The following is a 25928-nucleotide window of genomic DNA, read 5'->3' as shown; positions in this document are numbered from 1 at the left end:
TCGCTCACCGAGCAATGCATACGAACAATACATCAATGTTTACTGCTTTGTGCGTTCGGAAAGAAAGCGGAAGGATGCTGTCGCCTATGGCCAGGCGGCTTGGAAAGGTTCCAAATCGAAGGAATCGAGCAGGGCGGATTTGTTCCGAAGTGCCGTTGCGAAAATTGAGAAGATCAAAACTAAACTGACCATCCTGAATCTATTCGCCAGCTCTGTGTTTATTTTCTATATTTGGGCATGGACCTGGCTGGGATTGCCATTTTCTGAATGACTCTGTGGTGGTGAATTTGACTTTGTGGACAGTGCAGTAACAATCAATGTGATTTTCACTTCCTGTGATACACTGACTAGACCAGGGGTCGGGAACCTTTTTGGCGAAGAGAGCCATGAAGGCCAGATATTTTAAAATGTGTATCTGTGAGAGCCATATACATTTTTTTAAACATTGAATGCAATAAAATGTGTGCATTTTTATGTAAGACCAACAGTTCTAGATCTAATGGGCTCTAATTACATAGACCAGGCACACTACCCCACGCCAATGGGGTGTGGCCAGCACACTTTCGTGAGCAGCGCAGTGTCTAATAATAAATCAAATACTTGTTGCCATTAATACAACTTCTGCTGCTGCATAGTTTTGCACCGTACTCAGTATATTTCATTCTTTTGGCCATCTTTGCCAAAAGGCTTGGTTCTGCAGCTTTAGCTAGGTGACTATTTGACTAAAGGAGAAAAGTTTATATTTACATGTTGACATCTCAATGACCGAGGTAGACTACCGCATTACCCAGTAATAATCGAGTTTTGGTGTTTGACCTGGAAAATATCAGGAAAGATGGATATGGTCGGCCGTATTGCAGTAGAAAATAGATAGAAAAATTTGTTGATTTTTAATATTATTTTTAACAGTCATTTCTGTGATGTTTACTTTAAAATGTTAGCAAAAATAAATTTTTATTGTGGTAAGAAATGCTTGAGAGCCAGATACAGTCATCAAAAGAGCCCTACCTGGCTCCCGAGCCATAGGTTCCCTACCTCTGGACTAGACTATAGGTGTGATTGTTAAGCCTTTTCAAAACAGTTGTGGCATCTTTATTGCATACTTCGTTCGCATTGAGTTGAGTTCAAGGGTTGTGTCCATCATTTCAAAGAAGATTTTATCTCCTCAGGCTTTTGGAAACCAGAGGCAACTCTTTTGCTCCTTCTGTGTGTATACAAGAAGTATTCCCTTGTTTAAAAAATCCTGTGGAAAAAAGTTGTTGCATCAGGACTTTTCTACATGTATCATTTGATAAAAAGAACAATACAAAAAGACCAAATTTGTAATACATTTGTATTTTCTTGAAAGAAAAATACAGTAAACCTCGGATATATCGGATTCAATTGTTCCCACTGGTTTTGTCCGATATAAGCGAAATCCGTTATATGCGTATACCGGAAAATGTCCGCCACATTCATTACACGGACGTGCAGGGCTCTACATTAAAAACCAAAATGACTTGCCCATAGGGAATCCTTAAGGTGAGAACTACTTGCCCGAACTTGCCCCATGTAAAATGAAAAGACTGCCATAATGATATCATGTAATTTTTTGTGGCATCACATGAGAATCTCAAATAAATAAAATAATAAAATAAATAATACTGTAGCGTTGCGTGTGTGTTGTATTCCGGGCTGTAGTTTCATGCATGGACGCTGGGGGGCAGTCATGTTCAGCTCGCGGTCTTGGAGCGGGCGTTTTGGGACCAAAGAAGAGGAACGAGAGGGTAAAAAGGAGAAGTTCGGTTGCCGTGCGCCCAGCTAGTTAGTTAAGTCTGCAACAGGCCAGTAAGTTGTTTTTCATGCTGCCTTGGAAATAAAAACCATGCAACGATAGAGGTTCCATCACTTTTTGCTGTTTCTTTCAGAATTAGACGATGTTGGCAGCGACGCCATGATAGATGTTTTCGTAGTCAAACGATCGCTGATTGGTTGATCGCGAACAACGGGTGTGGGTAAAACGCGGACTGTGGACTACGGATCGCGGTCTAAATAAACGATTCTGATTGGTCCATTTCAAGGATTGCAAATTACCACCGGAATTACGCAGTCCGTGTTTTACCAACACCCAACAAGAACCGCTTTTAAAAAAACTCTTGGCAGTATGGCATGCCGAAGTGCACTTGCCCGACGGGAATATCACTGATTAGATTTACTTGCCCGAATTTTGTTTTAACTTGCCCCGGGCCATCGGTACATCGTTATTGTCGAGCCCTGACGTGCAATGCCATGGGGGAACCTTCTTTGATCCATGTTCACAGCCAAAGATGAAGATTATAACATCTTTGTATGAATTACAGACATGTACATGAGCATGTAAAACGAAAAAAAAAAAAATTCTCAAATCTGTAGAAATGCCTTCTTGTTGCTATTAGTGAGGTTTAGAAACCAAACGATAAACGTAAACGCAAACGATAATGATGTCACAGGCTATTGACAAGTCGGCAAGTTCCCATACATTTCAATAGCCTGTGACGTCATTATCGTTTGCACTTACGTTTATCGTTTGGTTTCTCAACCTCACTAATAGCAACAAGAAGGCATTTCTACAGATTTGAGAATTTTTTTTTATTTCGTTGTACATGCTCATGTACATGTCTGTAATTCATACAAAGATGTTATAATCTTCAGCTTTGGCTGTGAACATGGATCAAAGATGGATCAAAGGCCACGATGCGGCCATCCGATATATGCCAGGGAAATTGGAACGGGACTGGAGATTTTGTCCGAAATAGGCGAAATCCGTTATAAAAAATCTGATATATGCAATGAATTTTATTGGAAATGCATTACAGAAAAATTGGTTCTTTTTTATCTGTCCGTTGTGAGTGAATTTCCGATATATCCGAGTCCGATATATCCGAGGTTTACTGTACAAAAAAGAGGCATTTGATATAATTTTTTATCTTGTTCGTGTTCAATACAATGTTGATGGGCAGTGACTGATTGACCAGAGTCCCAAAATACAGCCAGAGAACACTATTGGATTGGATATGTTTGAATTTCCTGGCTGTATTGGGTCAGTTGGTCATGGACCTATCAACATTTTTCATTTGGGATTGTACTCTTTTTTTGGGGGGGGGGGTTGCTCAAAAGAGTACTCTTGTGAAAATGTTGAAAATTATGGATGGCCCCTTAGGTAGTGTGTCCTTCACGCACACACAGAATAATACATTATTCTATAGATTCTCTCTCTCTCTCTCTATATATATATATATATGTATTATACATACGTATTACCATCTTTGTCTCCTTGATGTCAGACTGCTACCTTGTCATTTTGTAGTTGGATGTCGTCAGGGTTAATTGCCAGCTGATGAAAGAAAATGAAAATATTTCTTGGGGCAGTGTAACAATTCCAGTAGTTATTAAATAAACTACAGTACATGCTGCTGTACTAGTACACAATACCCCTTGTACGTGTACAATATTGCAGAGATCTGCATATCCAAATATTTCCTCAATATTTAATTGCATTTGTTAGCAGGGTGCTAACCCCGGTTGGATGAAACGAGTTTGTACTAAATAGCTGGATGTGTTCCATCGTTGTAGGGCGGACTACCCGAACATCCTCGAGCCAAAAAAGGAAGTGCCAGCACAGATTTTTACTTTGTTCTCTTTCTCAATCCTCTTTTTCTGCCTCCAGTGAGGGCCGTGTGGAATTACTCGGAGGTGGAAGTCTTCAGATTTCCAATCTTTCTCAAGACGACGCCGGCATCTACACCTGTGTCGCTGACAACGCCAATGCAACCATCGAAGTCCAGGCCCAAGTCATCGTGCAAGGTACCCTCAGAACACCAACATGTTTTGTCTCCAGTGAGAAATTTGTAAAGGTCTGCAATTTGGGACCCCCCAATTCTTATCAGAGGTTATAATGTTGCCTTGAAATAAATGGTAGAAGTACGGTACGATGCAGTTATACATGCAGTAATACACGATGGCAATGCTTCTTTAGGTCACCCCTTCCCTGACACACCCCGCACTTTAAAAACACCCGTCATACAGCATTTGGACTTGGACGATCTGCCACCAAATAGACTTTGGGTGCTGACCCTAATACCGCTGTCAACCAAATGTCCGACTACCGTCACCATGGGAGGCTTCTTCAATTTGTATTTTGGAGAAGCAGCTTCTTTTTGATGTTCTTTGTAAAGCAAGTAAACAATTTGGTGTGAAGTAGCGCTTGAATTGGGAAACATCCCGAGGCTCTCCCCCAATGTCATCACATTTCACACCTAGCTCCATCTCTCTAGGACTCCATCCCTTTGCTCACAATCCCATCCTCTCCCCTTCAACACCCTTTCATCATTTCCTGTCAGACACTGCGATTAAAGGAGACTGTAATGGAAAATTGGATCAGGTAGCAGGACTTTGCTGCCTTTGAGCCTTCAGATCTGCCACTAGAATTCCCTGAAATCCCTCATGTCTAATACCTGACCCGTGACCCAGCTCCACTGCGACAGGACCGTTGAGATTGATCTCTGATATATTTTAAAGACATTAGTCAACACACAGGCCAAATTGCTTTTTTTCCAATCCAAATTAATGAAGAAACCCGATTGTGGCATTGATTTCCTCCTTTGACAACCAAGCAGACTGCGGAGCGATCAATGGATTCCCTCAAGAAATAACTCCTCTTGTAAATGAAACTCATACAAATGAGTTTTCCGACACTGAGTATGCTCGTGTATTTTTGCCGTTCCTTTTTTCAGATTTGGAATTGTATTATAATGTATCATACTTTTACCAGAAAATATATTTTGAAATCACTGAAGAATGACTCTTTAATTGACAGGATTTGTTTCTGCAAGAGATGACCACAAAGAAGTATGTTAGAAGATGGAATTACTGTAGACAGCTATTTGCTTTGAGGAACGATGCAGATTTTCCCCGAGGTTCTGTTATTGTTCCATATCTTGTTATTAATCACTTGAGCAGCTTGACAGAGATGGTTAGTGGTGCGTTCGAGTGCTGTAGCCAAGCGGAGGGCTTTTTCAGCACAACTCCTGCATAGTTAATATGAGCGTTGGGCTCCTCCTACTACTCAGATCACATCTATCAGCCACTCTTACTGTGGCTGGGACATCTCAGCCTCTATTAGAGTTGCCATGATAAATGAGGCCAAAGGAGACAGCAGCCTTTCATTATGGTCTTGCATGAATGTGTTCCTGTGGAACACAAATAGTTCCTACACTAATGGGTGGGTTTTCAGTTTTATAGTGCTCAGGGTTTCTCATTTATCATGGCATCGATGTTTTTGTTTTTTTTATTATTATTATTATTGGTTGAGTTTACCCTAACTAGAGGACATCATCAGTCTCCAGTGTTTATTTATGGCTGCCCTCTACAAATAGAGTCAGCACTACCTGCCAGCCCTTGCTCAGAAACACATGATAACACACCTGGTCTAGCAGAGGACGAATAAGCAGGAAGGATCCGTGTTGCCTCCTTAGCTAGATGTTGTGAGTAATCTCAGTCCCCACCACATATGAAACATATTGCATATGAATTGTGACCAATCATGCAAATTCGAAATTAATGAAATATCCTCATAGCCAGAGCATAGAAAACCTCTGACCTTCTAAATACGGTTGTTCCCATTACCGTAGCGCTCCAGACAACACCCCTGTGTGTTACCCAATATAGTACACGTAATAATAGAAAATAAGCCACCTTAGATATAAATAACAGACTCACGTGTTGGAATTGCACCTATGATGCACATCACAGGTTTATTAACAAGCAGAGAACAAATGCAATGAACGTTCCCTCAGGAGCTGCTATCGGCCGCTCTCTACGCTGCTACCAGTCAACTCTATCCAGGTGACGTCACACACGTCACTTCCTAGATGCTGCTTCTGAAAGGCGCCCCCTAGTGGCAGATACTGTATTACATTTTATAGCATTTTGAATGCCTTATATTTCTATGTTCACTAATTACAATTTTTTAATGCTTGAATACTTAATTTAGGCCATGAATACGTACAATTTGATTAAATATGCATTTATAATAGACAGTATAACCACATCTAAATCTACAAAATCAAACTAATCAGATCGGGAGCTATGCCCCCTTTTCCGTATTGACAGCGGGCGTGGTGCCTGTCTGTCATCCAATGAATAGCTGGTGTTGAGTCATGTCTGCTATTCTTTTCAGATAAAGGTCGCTACCTAAAACACACCACGGCCGAGTGGCGTTTGTGTTGGACTCCATGAGTCGCATTATTGATTGATTGATTGACATGTCTTGCAAAACATTCACCCACATACTTTTGTGTTCTCTAGTATTCCATCTTGACAATGCAGCAATGGTGTCTGTGTGCTCCAATGTTTCAAATCATACAATGACACATTGAAATTGTTTCCATAAGTGTACGCATAACTGCATCATAAATAACCAACCATACATTCTGTACTTTCATTTCAACCATATTATCACACAGAGTATGATGTAAAAAAAAATGCAATTGTAAATGTTATTTTGCTGCTTCTTCTTTCTTCTTCCTTCTAAATCTTCTTTCTCTTTTGGCTAACCAATCTCCTCCTCCACCCAAGCCTTCTTCTGCATCTGTCTCTATCACACCAACTACCTTCATGTCCTCCTTCACTACATCCATAAACCTCCTCTTTGGTCTTCCTCTACACCTCCTACCTGGCAGCATCCTTCTACCAATATATTCACTATCTCTTGATCCTGATCCTATCCATCCTGGTCACTCCCAATGAGAACCTCAGCATCCTCATCTCTGCTACCTCCAGTTCTGCTTCCTGTCTTTTCCTCAGTGGTACTGTCTCTAGACCAAACAACATGGCTGGTCTCCCCACAGTTTTGTATACCTTTCCTTTCATTTTAGCTGAAACTCTTCTATCTCACATCACACCTGACACTTTTCTCCACCCGTTCCATCCTGCCTGCACACGCTTCTTCACCTCCTTTTCACAATCTACATTGTTCTGAACTGTTGACCCCAAGTACTGAAAATTTTCCACCTTCTGTATCTCTTCTCCCTGTAACCTCACTCTTCCACTTGGGTCCCTCTCATTCACACACATATACTCGTCTTGCTGCAGCTAATCTTCATTCCTCTCCTTTCCAGGGCAAACCTCCACTCTTCTAGCATCTCCTCCACCTGTTCCCTACCCTCACTACAAATCCCAATGTCATCTGCAATCATCATAGTCCATGGAGATTCTTGTCTAAGCTCATCTGTCAGCCTGTCCATCACCATAGCAAACAAGAAGGGGCCCAGAGCTGATCCCTGATGCAGTCCCACCTCCACCTTGAACTCTTCTGTCACACCTCCAGCACATCTTCCCACTGTCTTCCAGTCCTCATCCATGTCCTGCACTTCTTGAACATACTTCTCTGTCACTCCACTTCCTCCTACAATACCACAGTTGCTCTGTAGGCACCCGTCATAGGCTTTCTCCTGATCTACAAAGACACAAAGCAGCTCCCTCTGACCTTCTCTGTACTCCTCTTCTCTCTTCAACCACAAAACAGCATGATTTATTCATTCCTATTGAAAATAGTGACAGTGTGAAGCCCTGAAATTTGAACCGTAATGTGGTGATAGACAAATAAACTGTATTTGTGGGGTGTTCATGTTTATGAGGGAGGACGATAAGGTAGCAGTGTATTTGTGTATTCAGCAATGTATTTGTGGTGAGGCGATTTAATGGTGGTTTTGCAACCATTAAATTGGTTACTATACAGCCAGACTTATAGGAGACACCTTTGCATATATAATTCCCAGTTTTTACTTTTAATGTAACTTGAAGAATTTTCCACTGACATACAGATCCGTGTCAAATGACTAATGTTTTTGTGAAATGGCTTCAGTAAATACTTCAGTACTCTAGTGTATATAAAGTCATTTTTAATTTTATCATCTGTGCGCCAGAAGTCAATAAGCAACAATGAATAATGGATAAACAAAGCAATAGCCAGACATCACACGAGACACTGAACAATAAATACAATCAAATATTTACATAGAGCCATTTACTGTAAGAAAGTTGTAGCAGCAGGAGCCACTGACTTCATTTTGTTTGCCCTCCAGTAGCCTCACTGCTACCGCTGCATGTCTTTATTACCAGCACGGCAGCATGCAGACACTGCTGGGCCTGCTAATCCAAACAGAGTTCAGCAGCTCAGCCGGAGAACAAAAACATTGAGCTACCTTTTTATTTTTTTTGTTTCAAGGTAGTCATTTTTCAGAGCAGGGTCGAATGATTTTCTTGTCAGTTTGAGTTCTTGCACCAGTTGCATGGCATCGCCATTTGAGGGAAAGCCTATTAGGGCTTTGCAGCTCCTGCTTTGCTGCCTTGTGGCCTCGTGTGCATGCTTAGAGTCGTGTCGCAGTTCTAGATTGGCTTTCAGGACATTTGAAAATGATTTTGCCGATAAAATGATTCTGTAGCCATTTGTGCCACGCATGGGCACAGCACTTTTTCTTGGTCCAATAGCTTCCAAATGTTTGCACTCCCGAACAGAATGGCAGAAGGGGGGGTGGGGGGGCTAAAGATGGAGAGATAGACACAGAGTTATAGGGACATTAAGTGGCCGGAAAATGAAAGAAAAGAAGAGATGACAAAAGATAAAGAATTCACCATTAAAATCTGACACCGGAAACCTCACAGTGGGGTTCGCCATCGCACAAAAAAGGCTGAAAACATGCAAATTTAGTGGTTACACAGATTGTCACAGCGTGGATGCAGGAAACGTGCTCATATAACTTAAACAGGTCCTTCCACACACACACGTGCTATGCAAATAAGAATAAAATAACCGCATACAAGCAGTTCTGCAGATACAGTAACAGCGATATCAGTATCACAATGTAATAGTATTCATTCCCACAGATGGCTGTACTGCTACCACCAAGCTCCATTCCCACCATGTACACTCACAACCATGTTTGCCTATTCCAGAGCATATTGTTTTCTATTTGTATTATGCAGATTTGCCGTTTGTTTCTAGTTGCACCAGTCTAAACCCATTTATGTAACTCGAGCTACACCTTATACAAACACTCAGTGACTCAAAGAAATACCCAAGGCACACCACACTGCAAATGACATTATTTACAGGCCACACATATTGCCCCAGGCAAGCCTGGGACGCATTCAAAGAAAGACGATGTGAGATGTGCACTGAGGATGACAGCTTTCATGACTGTCATGCGGTGATGCCGTATTCTCACTGGCATCCACGTTTACCAACTCATTTTCAAACTCGTCTAGTCTAGAAACTCCATCCCTTTTCTGTAGCGCTTGTCCTCACTAGGGTCACGGCCATGCTGGAGCCTATCCCAGCTGTCTTCAGGCAAGAGGCGGGGTACACCCTGGACTGGTGGCCAGCCAATCACAGAGCACATATAGACAAACAACCATTCACACTCACATTCATACCTATGGACAATTTGGAGTGGCTAATTAACCTAGCATGTTTTTGGAATGTCGGAGGAAACCGGAGTACCCGGAGAAAACCCACGCATGCACGGGGAGAACATGCAAACTCCACACAGAGATGGCGGAACGGGTAAACGAACCCTTGTCCCCTAGCTGTGTGGCCTGCGGGATAACCACTCTGTCGCTGGGCAGCCTAGTCTAGAAGGTCACCACACAAACTCATATCTTTTTCTTGCAAAATTTCCATCAATGACGGTACAATCATCCATCCAGATGGAATCTAAAAAATGATGCATGAGATTTAATCCCTTGCCCCTTTTTAAATATTTTATAAAATGGGCATCATGGTGCCTGTTCTGTCCTCCCACCTTTGCAGCAGACTGTACATTAAAAGACAAACAGATGGGCAAAGTGCTTTCCAAGGTCAGGAAATAGATTGGGTATATTTCACTTTGCTTTGCAATTTCTCCTCATAATTATTCTACCAAATACACAGGGTTGTTTTTAGCCGATTAATTACACCCAATTGTAACTCGGACATCTCCTGTCTTTTCATGTGAGGCTGAGCGGGTAAATAATTAGCTACAGTGGCATCAACAGAAAGTGGGGAACTTGACCTCTCAACCTGCTACTGTGATTATTAATGCCAGAAATAGTCTTCATCACGCCGATATCAAACCAGCTGTACAAACACGGCATCATTCTTTATGCCAGTTAATGCAGATTCAATGTAGTCAGTCACCCGATGCGTCCATGCACGGTGGCACCTCACAGGCATGTGCTGCACCGTCCAATTATATACAGAGGACACGCTCCTGTTGACCTTCTTCCACGACTGATTGATGAGGTCCTGTTTTGCCGCAGAAGATCAAATAACTCCTGTTAGGTCCTCATTATCAGAACATGGGGACATATGCAAGAGCTGGTCTCGGCTTGCCTTTAAGCCAACATTTTTGATATTACATATGCCGTGTTCTCACCCTGTCCTCAAAGATATTGATTACCTTGAGCAAGTATTTAAGTGTGAAGGTCTGCAGGGAAGGTCACAGATGCATAGATTGTGCTATGATTAGATTATACTGCTGTTATTGTTGCTTCTGCCTCCTCACTGGTAATTTGGCACCTGAGGAGGCAGCATAACATCATTTGACCTTCTTCCTTTCCTGACAAAGATCTCATAGCACAGAGCTCTGTTTCTGGTCAGATGTGACTGAACGTTTATGGAATGACATCATCTACAGTAACCCCTCACTACCAATTTCTTCAAAGACATAAACACAATAAATATGCCCTAGTGGATAAAAAAAAGAACAAGGACCTCTCCCAGTGCTAACATGTGTGAGTGTATATTATAATATCTTATTCATGTTTGATTTACTTTTTTTCTTTTCCTACTTGTACTGAATTGAGTAGTACGAGTGTGAAGGTGTTTATATTTCATCTTTACAGGGCTGTATCGATTTAAAACATGTAGACAGGAAGCTGGAAACTGGAGGTAGCAGAGATGAGGATGCTGAGGTTCTCATTGGGAGTGACCAGGATGGATAGGATCAGGAAGGAGTACATCAGAGGGACATTACATGTTAGAGGCCTTGGAGATAAAGTCAGTTATCGGCTAGACTGAGATGGTTGGGACATGTCCAGAGGAGAGATAGTGAATATATTGGTAGAAGGATGCTGCCAGGTAGGAGACGTAGAGGAAGACCAAAGAGGAGGTTTATGGATGTAGTGAAGGAGGACATGAGGGTAGTTGGTGTGAGAGAGACAGATGATTGGACGGAGGAGGTTGATTTGCCGTGGCGACCCCTGAAGGGAAAAGCCCAAAGACAAAGAAGATTTCGAAGGTTTTTATATGTTGTAATTACAAAAATATTCCATTTCTAAATAGAGCCAATTAAGGATTACTGCATTTGTTACCGCTTTGCCTTTTCCTCCAACAGCAACATGCAATGGTTTTATTTTGGGTGTTTTTGTCTTCCACAGTTCCACCCCAGTATGCGAAGCGACCGACCAACATTTACGCCCATGAGTCCATGGACATCGTGTTTGAGTGCGAAGTCACAGGTTCCCCAGCCCCCACAGTTAAATGGGTGAAGAACGGAGACGCTGTCATCCCAAGCGACTATTTCAAAATAATTGTATGCCAATTTTTGTCTTCAGTGATAACTTTCTATTTTTTCTGAGAATAGAATACTTTTCCCTTGTGTGTAGACTAAACTAAAATATAAACAAAAGACATATTTTGCTCCCCCCTTTCATGAGCTGAGCTCAGCTTACATCCTCCCACAACTCTTGAGACACCTGCACATTTTGGACGAGCCTTTTATTGTTGCCAGCCTAAGACACGCCTACACAGGAATGAGGCTGCTGCCAAATCAGCATCATTCCTGCCACATCTGTAAGGTAGTTGGATTCTCTCGCCAAAGGAGAAGTGCTCACGAGCACAGATTTCCATTTAGAGTATTTCAGAGAAATACTGACATGGAAAAAGTTTTAGCTCTTTGAGTTCACGTTCTGCAAGAGGGGAGCAAAAACATATGTGATGTTTTATTTCCAGCCTATTGACTTGTGTCTGTTTCTGTACATTGTGTAGAAGGAGCACAACCTTCAGGTTCTCGGCCTGGTCAAGTCTGACGAGGGGTTCTACCAGTGCCTCGCAGAAAATGATGCGGGAAACATTCAGTCCAGCGCACAACTCATCATCTTGGATCACGGTACGCAACTCACCACAGTTCATGCTCCATTTGATTCCCGGTTACAAAGATAATAACCAAAAATGAATGCAGCACTTCAGTAAACGAAAGAATGGTGCCGTGTAGGACTCGATTAATCACATCGGATCGGTTTTGGTCAGATAAAGCAGCTACCAAGGAATCAATCGGATGAACAATCCTTGAACATTGTGGCCACATTTTCTAGCAAAACAGTTGCATATATTTGTATTGGTTGTAGTAGTATACTCTATAGTATAGTTTGACACATTCAAGGAAACAATACAGATAAGAATATAGTCCACATCACAATAGGGAGTAATGCTCATTCACTGAAAGCATCTCACCAAGAAAACACAATAGACTTATGGAACTTATGGTTCTTATGGAACCATGCCAATGCGGACTGTCACACCATAAAGATGTTGGGTGTTAGCCACTGCATTTGGACTCTTGGGACTTTATTACCCATCATGCAGCTGAGCATTTTCCAGTCTGTGATCATCTGTGCCGTGACTAGGATGTGAAACCTGTGGGATTTTCTTTTACCAGATGGGACCAAGGGCAAACGAACAGAACTTGCAAAACTTCATCACAAAAAAATCCAACGTTTGTCTAAATATGGACTGATGAGGTGATAGCATCTGAAGGGCCACAGTCAGCGTAGTCTGTTGGACACGGCCACACTAGACTGTAAAGCTCTAAAGCCGAGGTTCATGGAAAATGTTTTAAGATGTTCCTGCCTCTCAATATGAGCAGAAATGTGATGGACTATTCAAGCTCATTTGCTCCTTGATGACCGTGGACCAGATAACAATGAAACTGTCCCTAAAAAAAGCATCCTATCTGCGAAAAAACCCTTCAACATCACCATAAGGTGACTGTGGTTGTTTGGAAGGAAGAGCATTGTAGTACAGTAATGAAGTACATCCATCTTTTTCTATAAATTGCTGCTTATTACAGTTATTTGGATGTATTACCATCCACACAGTACAGTGTCACACTAAGCTGAACTGTACCGCTTGTTGGAAATGTTCTTTAAAGCAAATAGTATTTAAAAAATCTGATATAAATGCAAGCAAACTGGTCCTGAGGTGGTGAGAGCAGAGGAGCATGACCGTGAAGGAGGTCTTTTGTCCCGCAGAAAACAAAAAAACTGCATTGCTGCTGTACTCCTGGCTAAATATACAATTCTTCAGAGAAAATGCTACACACAGTGGACCACCTAAAGTTTGGACCCGAGAAATTCCCCAAAAAATCTCTTGGAAAATCTCAAAGTGCTTGTACCTGACTGTTTACAAATGGCATAAAAATGAAAGCCAGGTTAACTTAACCCTTCGATGCATGAGTGACCGGACCCTACATTCTTCCATAAGTGGGTCAAAAATGACCCATATGAGAATCAATGTGTTTTTAATTCCATTTTGGAATAATGCTATAGCATACTTGACTATGCCAATGCTATAGTATTCCAGATTGACAGTATCTCAGACAGGTGTAATACCTATACTGCATATTATATTTTACAAAAACTGTGCTAGTGTTAGCTATTGATAAAGTATGCCCAACAATACATATAGTAATGTTAGCCAGCTAGTGTCAGCTTGTTATAAAGTAGGCTAATTAGTTGATAATACTAACAGTCATGAAGGACACACACAATATCATATGAAGATAATACTTACATGTATTGGCACTTCATGTGTAAAATAATCTTCCTGAGGGGTGACACTTCTGATATAGTCTGTGTGGTCTACAGTTAATTTATTCCTGACAGCCAAAGTTGATAAGAATCAAAGGTTCCTATTGGATTCCATAGAAAATGCATGCGGGTCTTTTTTGACCCACTTATGGAAGGTTGGGGTAGTAACACAAAAACAAAAAATTCTTAAAATGTATAAAAGGTAAGTTAAAAATGTGAACGGCATGATATCAAAAACATGTTTTTTGAGGAATACCTGGAATATGAAATGATAACAATTTTTAATTACAAAGATATTTCAAGAAAACAACCTGACCGGGTCATTTAAAACACAGCAACCTCATGATTGAAACCGGATAACACGGTTTTAAACACGTTTTAAACATCCATAAGACTTGCAATGTTGCAAATGTCGGCTAGGGTCCCTTTGAAGCGTGACATTCCACTGAACACCCTCCTTGGCTCCTTGGCTAATATCCATCTTTATGCTGCCAGCCACAGTCAAAGGTACATCCACTCATTATTCTACTCGGTGGACATTCAGGATGGACAAAGCTGTCAGCATTTGTTCAGTGTGTTTGCAGTTCTTTGTAGAAATGAAGCTGAGCACACAAGTAGAGCTTACTTATAGGAGACACGTTTGGTTTTCTGAAATGACAAGAAGTTGTCCCCAGTACAAATATGCAGCCTTCAAAGGAGATCCAAAATAGAATTCAGACGGGGGTCTAAGTGGAATATGAGTCACCTAGTTGCAAACAGATGTGAGTTAATTGACAACCAAATTCCAAAAGCAGACATGGAGGGATCTAATTACGTTGTTTCACGGAGGCAGAGGAGGTGCTCTGTAATGTTCCTTGTAAAGTTGCCATTTTCAGACCGGTTGTCTTATGAGTGGTGCTTATTACGGTAATCACCGTGAAGTGTGTCTTAGGTGGGATACAAAAGAAGTTGAAGACTGAGTGGCACAAATAGTTAAATTGTCCTAACATGCAATGAAATGGAAACCTTCATACAGAGGAGCTGAAATTCATCCAAGTTGCATCGTCTGCTCGTTGACACGTCCTTTTGTCAATTAGTAAAAACACTAACAGCCTCATGATGGCACCCTGCTGATCATTTGGGCTGCCCACCCTTGTTGCTGTCGTCAGGATGATGGGAGGGAAGTTTTCTCAGCTGCTGCTATATAAAGGGTGGCCGCTGTAGTGTGCAAACTTTTCCAGCCACATAATTATGTCAAGTGTTGTTACATGATATCCTGGCAGTTGTCAGTTTCAGCTTGGCCAGGAAACGGCTCATGTTTTTTAACTTTGAGGTTACACAAAGCACTCATTAGCATGATTTCCATCGACAGTACAAAATCCAAATGTGATCAAATGGCACAGAAGTTTACCGTATGTTCACAGTTTGCAGTGTACTTCTTTTTCTGTACTTGTTTTGCTTCGTTTATGGAAATCCAAAACAGACATGCTCATTCAGCATTGGGGCAGGCGTGCATTAATGCAGCACTGGTGAACCTTATCTGATGATTGCAATGCAGTGGAACCTTGGTTAGCATCATAAAGCCGTTCCGTGAGGGCCGACTCAAACTGAAACGTACTCTAACCAAATATATTTTTCCCATAACAAACAATGCAAATCCAATTAATCCAGTTAACACACGACACTTCATTTTCACTGATAGGCTACTTCTGCTTCCTGCTTCCATGCTAACAAGAGGGATGTTTGTGATAAAAAAGGCTCCAGCACCCCCGCGACCCTCGTGAGGATAAGCGGTAGAAAATGAATGAATGAATAAAGACACACCAAAAGATTAGGTTTAAAAATATGAACATCTGCGGTTAACAATGATAAACAAACAAGGAGTGGCACCACTTTTCTGAGATGCACTTTCAGCGATGGAAATATGGCTGCCCGAGCTGGTCTTCTCTGTGAGCCTATTCTGTCCCAGAGCTTCCATAAATTATGCTGTGACATTTTGCCTTCCAGTGATCAAGCCGACTGTCTCTAGAGAGCAAAATAATCTTGTTTGGATGTTTAAGCTTCAAGCTCTCAAACTGCATCTGTTACAAGTTTATTACATTGAGATGGATGAAATGTACAAAAATGCTGTTGTTTCTGTGACACAGCAGGTTAGATAGAAGACTCGGGTTGTTTTATGATGGCATAAAGATGGTCCACTACGTTAAATCCCCGTTTACTGCATGCCTCCCTCCTTCCATTCCTTATCCCATGATGATGATAGCATTAGTTCATCCTCCTCCAATGCTGGCCCTGGCAACACAAAGAAAGAGCAGACTCCTCCAGATCAATGGAAATGCCCCATTACTGCCTGTCTTCTCTCCGTCCCTCCCTCCATTATTTCTTATATACTGCAGTATATCGTGACAGAGAAGTAATGGATCGATGGCTAAAATACAAATGCTCAATCTCCTTTGGGGGTGATTAATCTGCACTGTGGCAAAAAATGAAATATTAAACCTGTTGCTGTACTGCAATCACTAATTTCCACACGGACCACTCCTGCTTTGAGAACAGAGCCGATTATTGGAGTTATTTTGGTACCATATGGTTGAATGTACAGCAGGCTATTCTGATGGCGTCCTCTGATGGAAAGGACCAGTTGGAAAAGCCATGAGCAGTAGTCGGCAATGGCACTTTAAATCTATGTTTTCAATACAGCTGGTGGGCTGTAATACTTGGCCACGTCACGCTTCAAAACGTATTTGGAAGCTATAGCAGGTTTCCTATGCGCTAACTACAAAAATGTACTATTTATGAGTAAGGAATTCTACTTTGTGGAAATTCACTTCTCTCGGTGGGGTCTGCAATCAATTGGCTACGATCAATGAGGGTTACTGTCTTCTTTTGACATATCGCTGTTCAAATATCACAGCTTCAGTAGTCTGTAGTAGTAGTATGCCTTGTCAGGCGTATATATGGCTAAAGGAAGTAAAATACAAATACAAGGAATTCAGAAGTCGCATTAAACTACGACTGATCATCTATATTGATCACTACATATCAGTAATTGTTCAAGAGACAAGCACCAGTTTTGATCGCCAAGGCAGCAGGCTTTTATTGCAGGTTTAAAACATCTTTCAACAGGTACAACAATAATAATAATAATATTCATTCATTTTCCTTGCTGCTTCTCCACACAAGAGTCACAGAGATATGCAGGAGCCTATCCCAGCCCACTTTGGCCAAGAGACAATGCTCCCTCTAAGCTGCACCCTCCAGCGTTCCCAGAGCCCAGAAAATTTATGCAAAACTCAAAATGAAATCCAACATGAGCTTTCAATAAAATAAACACATAACAATCTAATTCTGAACGACCGATCACGTGGATTAACCGCACGTTTTTAATGTATTTAGGATGGATGCTGTTGGCCAAGGGGCCCTGGCCAATAGATAACGTTCATTAAACAACAACACACAAATAGTGTTTGTAGGACAAGACATATTACAATGACAACAATATAATAATAATAATAATAATATCCACTTCCCCGTGGGAGAAAATATCTAAATGTCACTGTGGTCAAAATCATTACTGATTTGACTAATTCAACATTATTTCCTTTCATACGAATGTGTGCATTGTAACTAGCGTCTTAACTGAAAGATAAGGTACTTTTTAGGAGGAGGTCTTCGCCATTGTGATGCTTCACCATAAGCTGCAAAAGAGGCTAAAGAAGGACTTAATTATGAACTTAGAAAGATGAAATGTTAACAAACCATACCTAGCAAAACAAGGCATTAAAAATCTTTTCTAAAGACACATGAAGCAGATGGGAAGGCACGCCCCTGCTTTGGCTCACCACTCTTATTTGCTCATCAAATACAGACGTGATAATAGACCCAAAGACCCTTTCCTCAGCTTGACTAGCACCGGATAAAGGCTCAGTCCTCCTTTAGGAATACTGTGCACTCCATCATCTGCTAGCAGGGTCACTGCCGGGCCAACGGGAGCAAACGTGTCGCACTGCCAGCACCATGTGTGAACACGATGCACGCCATGAGAAGCCATGGAAAATGTAACTTAAACACCAGACACCAGTGTGAATATGTCATGGCTTCTGGGACGTCCAGTCACAGCTTTTATAGCTCGTCATTGGTACCACAACACCAACAAACGTCAGTATCTTCTTGTGCAATCATGAAAATAGCCAGTTTGAATGACATGTCATTGGGTTGTAGTATACAGTGGAACTAGTGCCGTATTTTGGTAACCATATACAGTCAAGCACTGCAGTTTGGGAAGGTTACCTATCCGATAAAACTGCCTCATGTTGTAATCAGTCCAGAATCACATTTCAGTCAAATGACGAACTCATCAACAAATGGCAAGTTGTTACTCAACAACTCACTGGGCAACTAGCAGCATTAGGAGAGGATCATAAATAGCAACAAAACGAGTGTTGCAAAGCCTGCTGAATATGAATATGAAATGCTAAGTTAAATATGGTTTTCATTCAGCCTTAAAGTAAAGATGTCATAATTCCACATCATGTCTGTGATGAGTATGCATGCGTGTTGATCAGTCGCTACCAAATAGTTGTCTGAGTATGCATGCGTGTTGATCAGTCGCTACCAAATAGTTGTCCGAGTATGCATGCGTGTTGATCAGTCGCTACCAAATAGTTGTCCGAGTATGCATGCGTGTTGATCAGTCGCTACCAAATAGTTGTCTGAGGACACCCTGCCTTGTGTTCGACTTTCAGCGATTTAAAGCGGACGCTTTCCCAGGCAAACATTTCAATGTGTATTCATTGAAGCGTGGAGAAGAGCTTTGCTTCATTGGTAAACGGACTGTCAGCTAAGTGCTAACTGTGAAATGTTACGGGTGCCAATTTTGCAGTTGTTTTGCCTTGGAAGGGGAAAATAGGACTGAAATAGCTTTGGGTACCTGCGTCAGTGCTGTTTTTTGAAGGTCAGTCTTGTTATAAACACCAGTTCATGCTTGGGAGAACACGCCTGTATGCAGGCTGTTTTATTCCTTTCAACTGGAACACCTGCCCTGATTACCATACAACACCGTCCTCCAACATGCAGTTGTTTGAGATGCCCAGCTGACATTTTGGAAATGCTCGGCCCTCTGGGTGTGGTAATTAAAAGTACTTTTTGACATAACACCTTTTTTCCCTGCACACCCTTCCCTTCGCTGGAGGCAGCTGACCCCTGCCAGCGGCTCCTATTTTTTCCACTTAGCACCCAGCCCCTCTCTCCACGGGTCCCTCCCACTTTCCATAAGCTAAAAGTAGAATAGTGGGCCGAGTGGCCCGCTGCTTTGCTGGCGGAGTGTGATTACCGCTTCTCAGTAGAGCTCACCCAGGGTGGCCACTTTATCGGTGCAAGTCAGATTAGATGGACTGTTTGTTAGCAGGGCTCCCATGGCTGCTGCAGCTCCACACACTTCTGGAAACGTTCAATTTGACCTTTTCAGCCCATTCATGCTTGTTCAGCCACGCTGACTTTATACATGAAATGTTACAGGTTTATAAACACAGACGATGTTAGATGTTTGTCAGCTCCTACCACTCAGAGCTGTGTGTGGGGGGGGGGGGGGGGGGGGGGGGGGGGCTCCTCAACCTTTAATCCAGTCATGAATAAACAGTAGCAAAAAATCTCATGTACCGGATTTTCCGCACTATAAGTCGCATTTTTTTCATAGGTTGGCTGTTCCTGCGACTTATACATGAAAAATATATGAAAAGGACAGAATACAAAGGCCCCCCAAAAGAAAATATATTCTGCAGACTACAAGCTGCAAGTAGTGAAATTAGCAGCTGAAAACAGTAATGGAGCAGCAGAGAGAAAGTTTGGAGTGAGAAACTTGTTAAACTTGTTAGGGACTGGCATAAAGCGCAGGCTACTTACTGCCATGAAGAAAACAAAACAGTTACTGTACTTCAAACTGTTTATGTTCCATAAACACTGGACACCTTTTGTGTTCATGTTTATTTTTGGTGTAGCTGAATAACCATTGTGTTAGCATATCTTACACCTATTCAGCCTGTTGTCTAGTCTTTTATTAATGTTACAACTTGACTTACTGACGTAATGTCTGTTTTGGTCAAGTAGTTTGTCAAATAAATTACCCACAAAAAATGCAACGTGTACTCCAGTGTGACTTATGTATGTTTTTTTTCTACCTAATTATGCATTATTGGCCTTGTGGGACTTTTACTCCGGAGTAACATATAGTCCAGAAAATATTGTATAGATATATAGGTGTATATAGAAATCCTGCAAATGATGATGACTCAATAAACCCAATAGTCTATTGTGTATGTTAGAACTTGACTTACTGACATAATGGCTGTTTTGGTCAAGTAGTTTGTCAAATAAATTACTCACAAAAAATGCGACTTGTATTCCAGTGCAACATTTTTTTTTCTGCCTAATTATGCATTTTTGGCCTTGTGCGTCTTATACTCCAGGGCAAGTTATAGTCCAGAAAATACGGTAGTTGAATGAAAAGTGGAGAATCCAGCCTCTCACACAAAACACCTGGCCAAGAACTGGTGAGAGCAAAGGACCAGTGGCCGTGATTTAGGTCTTTAGAAAAACACCAAAATCCTCCCATTGCTGCTGTAGTCCAGTTTTGATACACAATTCTTATATCCGAAAGACACTTTCTGGCTGTTGACGATACGGAGCAGTGGTCACCGGTCGCTCGACAAGTTGGCAGACATTGACTTCCTGAAGTTGTGACGTGCTGAGAAATTCCAAAAATCTCTTGGAAATCTCATGAAGTTCTCTTACCTGATGGTCTACAATATTTAGAAGTGTGAAAAGAAATAAAAAAATAAACAACACAAATAAATGTTACTTCCTTGGCAGCAATAAGAAGAAATTAGGGCGTGATTGTGCAGCTTCCCTGGAAATGTGTGGTTGTATTTGTGTAGCTCCGAGGTACGAACGCCACTGAGAGCAAAGAAGAAGTATGTTTTCAGGCATCTCCAGAGATGTGCAGCATCATTGGATGTTTTGATGCGCTTGAAAGATGAGCCCAAGAGGCTTGACTTTCCTCTCCCAGACAGCCTGTGGCGTTTACATTGTTTACCATATCTGTACATCTTCATTTACATGCCCGGGGAGGATCTTCATGATATTGCATCGTTTTGGAGGCGGTGTGTGTGTGTGTGTGTGCATGCGTGCATGCGTGCACATGTGTGATGAGACAGCATTGTTGGATCGAGGGAGCTAAGCAGTAAGCAAGCATGGGGGGGGGCATGGTCCATCGCTGTGCACATGTGGAGGGATGCTGAATGTATTCATGATTAATTATGAATGCACCATCTACCTTCTATTACAGTCATCACTTTCAAACCCAGTAATGCTCCTCTTTGGTTCCTCCAGGGTTTTTCAGTCTGTGTAGAAAGTTAATGCTACTCAACATGTCCCCTTTTGTTTAGCGTTGTTGGATATTGGTTGTCACTTTTTATATAATAAGCATATTACCCTAGAGTCAATTCCTGGGAGTCTAATGTAAATAGACCCGACTACCCTGGGTTCCCTTGAATTATTGCTCTGTAGTTACGTACGTTGGAAAAGAGGCTCTAAATAACAGGACGTGGCTGATGGATTTCAGAGAGACAGCTGTCCTAATTGCGGCTTGAAAAATAGACCTTCGTGGAAACAAATACAGCCCCTTCCTGTATGTGTTGATTTATCAGCAGGGGGGTCACTTTGTCTGCACCACCATATGAGTAATCCTATTACGTCTGTACTATGTTGTACTTTGGTAGTAGAGTGGAACCCACTTATCCAACATGGAATTCAAATCATCTACTTGTAACTTTGACTGCAGACATAAAGGGGAAAGGGTAGTAATAAAGATCTTTTTTCCATCTGATATTGCAGCGACAGTAGTATTGTGTGTGTGGATCTAAGCTGTGATCCTGGGGTTGGCCTGTAGGTGGCAGCGGTGTTTGCCTGCGAGTTAGAGCCAGCCCAAGAGAGAAGAAGAGTTGCTGTTTTTCCATAAAAAGCAACCTGCCTCATTGACATTCCACTGACTTAACAATATTTCATCTTCTTATCTCGAGCTGCAAATAACAATAACATTTTGGAATTGATTAATTTGAAACTTGGTGTTTGAATTCATCGTTAGGCCCCAAACGGACCACATCAATGTTTTCCAAAGTCAAAGCTGATGTGTGTAAATATCCTAAATACAAAGATAATAGGTCTGCTTTTATAGATGACAAAGGAAATGTTAAAAAAAATCATATTTGAGAGGCTGAAATCAAAGGATGTTTATGTTTTTAAATGTAAAAATGTGAAAGAGCCCCGTATCGAGATCTGCTGATACCGAATGATCGGAGCGCGCCTACTAAAAACCATATTTAGTCCTAAGTCATAAACATGCTTCCTATGCTCCAAGTATGGAAAATATTACATTAATTAACATTGTTAATAAATGTTTTTGTGGAGTGATGGTAGCTACCAATTAATTATTCAGATTTTTGGCTGTTTTGAGTCCCATTTTGACTCCTGCTTCATTTACTGTTTCCACCTTCCAGTTGCCTCGAGCACGGGTTTAGCCTTTAGCTCCATGACTTCATGGAACTTTGTGGCGAGGTGGTGCACAAACCCAAGGAAGAAAACATGACATTTTGGTGAGGCACGTGGCAACGGAAAACTGAATTTTCCTTGAGAGGAACCACAAAGAACCAAAAATGTGCTTTGTTAGCCAATCTTTCATCTTCACTTGAAGCATTAACTTTTTTTTGTGGTCCAATTTCGTTTGGGCAGCACCTTGCAGAGCAGCTCAGATATCATGACTCGTCATGTTTTCTCATCTTGACACTTGTGAAAGTGAGCTGTGGGGAAAAAGAGCCATCGTCGTCCCGAGTCGCTCCCAGCTGCCAATAATTTTCCACAACATTTACCTCGGAACCATTAAAGCAATTACTGTTTGTTGTTGTACACTTCTACCGAAGTGAACCCTCATCTTTTTTTATCTTTGCACAGAGGGAACTTATTCTTCTCCCTGATGAGTTTCCTGAAGCACAAGCATGCAAGCATTGCCATGACTCAAACAAAGAGGTCTGCCAGTGAGCTTGTTACTTGTGTAAAACCTGCAGATCAGGCTTTTGACTACGTTGCTCATTCTTTTTCTGTCAAATCAAAGTAAATGAGTCTGTAATGGACCATTAGCATCGTGCTGGAGCTGTTTCCGATGTGCTGCCCATTAGCAAAGACAATTACAAATGGCAGCTTATCCTCGGAAAATCGTGTTGTTGTTTTTTTTTTTTTGTAAGAACCTGGCATAGCCTGCTACACTTCATCAGCAGTCTCAGGACTGTTTCTCCTGGCAGAAATGAATGCCTTCTTTTAGGGCAGAATTTTAGCCTGAGCCTGACTCTTATCTGTGCGCTCAGACCATTTGATGAACTACTTAAAGTTAAGCGCCAGGAGTCACACCTCCTGGGAGAAACAGTTAGAAACACAATTTAAAAGTTGTGAAGAGCTTAATTGTGTCTGGATACTATCTGAAACTGTCATTCTCTTTATTTTACGGCACTATTTTTTCTATCAGCTATAGACAGGAGTCCCTGGGAGCGCTAACAAAGCTATTACAATATATCTCAAAGAGTTTGGGCAAACAGGTGTCGTCCAAATTTAGGGGAGCTTCTTTCAGCTTACAGCAGCAGCTGTGGATGAGTGGTGAGGAATGCTACCTGTGGATGAGTGCTGAGGAATGCTACCTGTGGATGAGTGGTGAGGAATGCTACCTGTGGATGAGTGGTGAGGAATGCTACATGTGGATGAGTGGTGAGGAATGCTACCTTTAGATGAGTGGTGAGGAATGCTACCTGTGGATGAGTGGTGAGGAATGAATGCTACCTGTGGATGAGTGGTGAGGAATGCTACATGTGGATGAGTGGTGAGGAATGAATGCTACCTTTAGATGAGTGGTGAGGAATGCTACCTGTGGATGAGTGGTGAGGAATGAATGCTACCTGTGGATGAGTGGTGAGGAATGAATGCTACCTGTGGATGAGTGGTGAGGAATGCTACCTGTGGATGAGTGGTGAGGAATGCTACCTGTGGATGAGTGGTGAGGAATGCTACCTGTGGATGAGTGGTGAGGAATGCTACCTGTGGATGAGTGGTGAGGAATGCTACCTGTGGATGAGTGGTGAGGAATGCTACCTGTGGATGAGTGGTGAGGAATGAATGCTACATGTGGATGAGTGGTGAGGAATGAATGCTACATGTGGATGAGTGGTGAGGAATGCTACATGTGGATGAGTGGTGAGGAATGAATGCTACCTGTGGATGAGTGGTGAGGAATGCTACATGTGGATGAGTGGTGAGGAATGCTACCTGTGGATGAGTGGTGAGGAATGAATGCTACCTGTGGATGAGTGGTGAGGAATGCTACATGTGGTTGAGTGGTGAGGAATGCTACCTGTGGATGAGTGCTGAGGAATGCTACCTGTGGATGAGTGCTGGGGAATGCTACCTGTGGATGAGTGCTGGGGAATGCTACCTGTGGATGAGTGCTGAGGAATGCTACCTGTGGATGAGTGGTAAGGAATGCTACCTGTGGATGAATGCTGAAGAATGCTACCTGTGGATGAGTGCTGAAGAATGCTACTGGACAAAGGTCCACAGGTTCACCATATGTAAACACTCTCAGCAAGGCATCTAACCCCCCCACTTGCTGTCAATGCTTCACTAATTGGAATGGAGAATAGGCTCTTCTCAGCTAACAGCGTTCTTGTTAATTCCACATACAGCACATTTCTCAGTTGAATATTAAGACAAATGCTTTACTATGCCTGTCTTTGTCTGGACTGTATTATGTATTGGTAGCCCATATTATGCAGATCTAAAGTAACCTTCTTCATTAAGCCTTAATATCGGCTATTCATTACCTCGGGCACAGAGACTAATGACACAATTAATCAGCTATGAATAGAGCTTGGTGATGGCGGTAGGAGGCTGACATCCCCTTACTGTAACATCCCCAGGCTTGCATGTACAAGACAGATTGGACAGAGAAGGACTGGATACTCTGCTGCAAGTCAATTACAGTGAAGAAAATAAGTATTTGAACACCCTGCTATTTTGCTATTTCTCCCACTTAGAAATCATGGAGGGGTCTGAAATTTTCATCGTAGGTGCATGTCCACTGTGAGAGAGATAAACTAAAAAGAAAAATCCAGAAATCACAATGCATGATTTTTTTAACAATTTATTTGTGTGATACAGCTGCAAATAAGTATTTGAACACCTGTGTATCATCTAGAATTCTGACCCTGAAAGACCTGTTAGTCTGCCCATTAGAAGTCCACCTGCACTCCATGTATCATCCTGAATCAGATGCACCTGTTTGAGGTCGTTAGCTGCATAAAGACACCTGTCCACCCCATACAATCAGTAAGACTTTAACTTGTAACATGGCGAAGACCAAAGAGCTGTCCAAAGACACCAGAGACAAAATTGTACACCTCCACAAGGCTCGAAAGGGCTACGGAGCAATTACCAAGCAGCTTGGTGAAAAAAGGTCCACTGTTGGAGCTATCATTAGAAAATGGAAGAAGCTAAACATGACGGTCAATCTCAATCGGAGTGGAGCCCCATGCAAGATATCACCTCGTGGGGTCTCAATGATTCTAAGAAAGGTGAGGAATCAGCCCAGAACTACACGACAGGACTTGGTCAATGACCTGAAAAGAGCTGGGACCACCGTTTCCAAGGTTACTGTAGGTAATACACTAAGACGTCATGATGTGAAATCATGCATGGCACGAAAGGTTCCCCTGCTTAAACCAGCACATGTCAAGGCCCGTCTTAAGTTTGCATATGACCATTTGGATGATACAGAGGAGTCATGGGAGAAAGTTTTATGGTCAGATGAGACCAAAATATAACTTTTTGGTCATAATTCCAATAAGCGTGTTTGGAGGAAGAAGAATGAAGAGTACAATCCGAAGAACACCATCCCTACTGTGAAGCATGGGGGTGGTAGCATCATGCTTTGGGGGTGTTTTTCTGCACATGGGACAGGACGAGTGCACTGCATTAAAGAGAGGATGACT

At 41.9% G+C, this 25928-nt stretch overlaps 1 protein-coding gene across 8 annotated transcripts in view; it reads left to right on the top strand.

Moving 5' to 3' along the window:
• neo1a (neogenin 1a) overlaps positions 1-25928 on the top strand; it is a 157152-nt gene that overhangs the window by 99055 nt on the left and 32169 nt on the right. For all 8 annotated transcript variants that reach the window (XM_058046025.2, XM_058046023.2, XM_058046021.2 and 5 more), the window contains exons 5-7: positions 3686-3822; positions 11437-11591; positions 12047-12167. In XM_058046025.2, coding sequence (XP_057902008.2) covers positions 3686-3822; positions 11437-11591; positions 12047-12167 — 413 coding nt within the window. The remainder of the gene's footprint in view (positions 1-3685; positions 3823-11436; positions 11592-12046; positions 12168-25928) is intronic.

Source organism: Doryrhamphus excisus, linkage group LG11, assembly GCF_037039965.1.
Source record: "Doryrhamphus excisus strain RoL-2023G ecotype Guam linkage group LG11, RoL_Dexc_Guam_v1.1, whole genome shotgun sequence".
Lineage (NCBI taxonomy): Eukaryota > Metazoa > Chordata > Actinopteri > Syngnathiformes > Syngnathidae > Doryrhamphus > Doryrhamphus excisus.
Note: the sequence above shows the minus strand (reverse complement) of the source record. Positions and strands in the feature narration are given on the sequence as shown.